General features: G+C 46.2%; 1 protein-coding gene across 1 annotated transcript in view; it reads right to left on the reverse strand.

The window, feature by feature from the left end:
* LOC307270366 (potassium voltage-gated channel subfamily KQT member 2-like) overlaps window positions 1-2500 on the reverse strand; it is a gene marked incomplete at both ends in the record, with an annotated part of 36861 nt that overhangs the window by 26325 nt on the left and 8036 nt on the right. The window contains one exon of the mRNA XM_080054253.1: window positions 135-260. Within this exon, the coding sequence (XP_079910379.1) occupies window positions 135-260 (126 nt within the window). The remainder of the gene's footprint in view (window positions 1-134; window positions 261-2500) is intronic.

Consider the following 2500-nt stretch of genomic DNA (forward strand, 5'->3'; position numbering starts at 1 on the left):
TGTGTGTGTGTGTGTGTGTCTGTCCTGTGTGTCTGTGTGTGTCTGTCCTGTGTGTGTGTGTGTGTCTGTCCTGTGTGTGTGTGTGTGTGTGTGTCTGTCCTGTGTGTGTGTGTGTGTGTGTGTGTGTGTCTCACCAGCCCCCACCACAGTGCGTCTGCGTACGTCTCAAACATCTCGTTGTCTTCCTTCTCCGCGAGGTAAACCAGGAAGCTCGCCAAGATCAGACAGAGGAAGCCGATGTACCAGGCTGTGATCAGCTCCTACACACACACACACACACACACACCCACACACACACACACACACACACACAGGGCAGACACACACACACACAGGGCAGACACACACACACACACACACACACACAGGGCAGACACACACACACACACACACACACACACAGGGCAGACACACACACACACACAGGGCAGACACACACACACACAGGGCAGACACACACACACACACACACAAGGCAGACACACACACACACACACAGATTATACACTCAATAAAACCAAACCATTTTAGAATTTACAGAAGCTACGGTGGCCTTCAAGGACAAGAAGCTAGTTACTAAAGAAGGCATCATCCACCACTGCCTCAAGTCTTTCCCACAATATCAAGTGATGAGGTGAAGATGTATTTAGTTATTTATTCTATAGTACTTCTTCTTCTTCTTGGTCTTCCAACAGGTGCATTTCCCCAGGACGCCCACTATATATAAAAACGTGTTAGGCCTTTAGTTAAGTTTGTCCGTTCTGTGCTACTGTAGAAACATGGCGGTGCAACATGGCGGCCTCAGCGCCCCGCTCCTATGGAGATATAAAAGGCTCATTCTAAAGGTGCGAACACACTACACGCGTTACACGCGTACAGATGCGTATAAAATCGGCATTGTTTCCATAGGGAACCATTGGTTTACGTGCGTACATGGTGTGTAGATGCGTCACTCGCGCTAAAGCAACACTTTAGCCGCGTTGGCCAATCAGCGTTGGGCTTGACCCGACGTCACATACATTGTCACGGTGGGAGAACAGTGTACTGTACACAGAGGCTGAGAGACACCGAGGAGGAAATGTATTGCGGGCGGCCGGTGCTGTATGAAGCCGCTCGGGGTTAGAAGACGTGGGGAAAGTAAACCAGGAGAATGGACTTCCTGGTTAATTCAGTGAACATGTGCGGCTGTGCTTTAGCCGATAAACAAAGTTAGCGCCGTATAGCATTAGTTAACTCACTCTGTTGTGTGCGGGCGGCTAGCGCCTCAAATTATGAACCCAAACATGACGACTGTCCGCGGGACTTTCACGACAAGTAGGGGAGAACGGGGTAAGTAGGCACACTTTTTACTCTAGTGAGAATTGCTCATCACCAAAACATCTGTCAATAGCCATTCCTACATTAAATTGAAGCTTAAGGTGTTGGCTAGAAATGTGTGTCTCTCTTTTTTTCCAACTTATTGTAATGAAGAAGTAATTTACCATCAAAGACACTCTGACACATTGTGACAACCAACCCCATCAAGGGGTCGGTTGTCACACACTATGGGGTTGTTTGTCACAATGTTATCTTAATGGGAAAAATCTTAAAAAGAAGGCAAGGAGGCAGAACCAAATTTGAATGTTTAATTGCATTGTCAAGTTGACAAATAGGCCTACATAACGTTCTGTAGCCTTGGCAGCTGGTCTAGTTGGGATGCACTGGGTTGTTTTGTTTTTGTTGCCCTTTTTTCTTTTGCTTGCTAGCTGCCTTTTCCTGCTCTATTCTTTCCTTCTCTGGGGTGTCAGTGAGGATACAGCTTGACAATTTCTTTCGTTATTGGGTTCCTTTTCTGGCTGCAGCCTTGAGATAACATGTGACAACCAACCCCCCAAAAAATTTGACGACCAACCCCAACTTGAATTTCTTGCTAGCATCAAGGCCAACAACCATCTGACAACTAATTAGCTTGCTAACCACAATCTAAACTATAGTTTACCCTTCACACTTTCTGAGGGTAACAAGTGTATTGTTATAAACCCATTGTGTAAAAGCCTAGAAGAAAAATACTGAGAAGCAAAATATTTTGAATTTGACATGAAAAACACAAAACATCCTCTCACCTGAAATGCAGCAGTCTAACTCCAAGGAAGTCTATGTATGTGACCTCTGATCCCAATTCTGGACCTTTTTTATATCAACATTTCAGACCTAGCGCGCTCTGGTGGCGAGATATAACGAATGTGACATCCAACCCATGTGACAAATTACCCCGTTCTCCCCTACACGAAGCACCGGTGTTGATCTACGCCAGCCACGGTCCCCTGTCACAGCCAGGTAGGGTAATTTTGGCTACTTGCCTTTATGTTGTGCCGCCGTGCACCGATGCTGCTGTAACTGTGTTTGTTATGTAGCTGCCGTGAATATGCAATGCTGTTTTAATGCTAGGCTATTTGTGCTGTTCAGTTTGTCTTTTGGCACAGTTGTTGGCCGTGTTGTTGTTGTTTTTGTGCGGACATGC

Source organism: Ammodytes marinus (genome assembly GCF_949987685.1).
Source record: "Ammodytes marinus genome assembly, contig: scaffold_134, whole genome shotgun sequence".
NCBI classification, from domain to species: domain Eukaryota; kingdom Metazoa; phylum Chordata; class Actinopteri; order Uranoscopiformes; family Ammodytidae; genus Ammodytes; species Ammodytes marinus.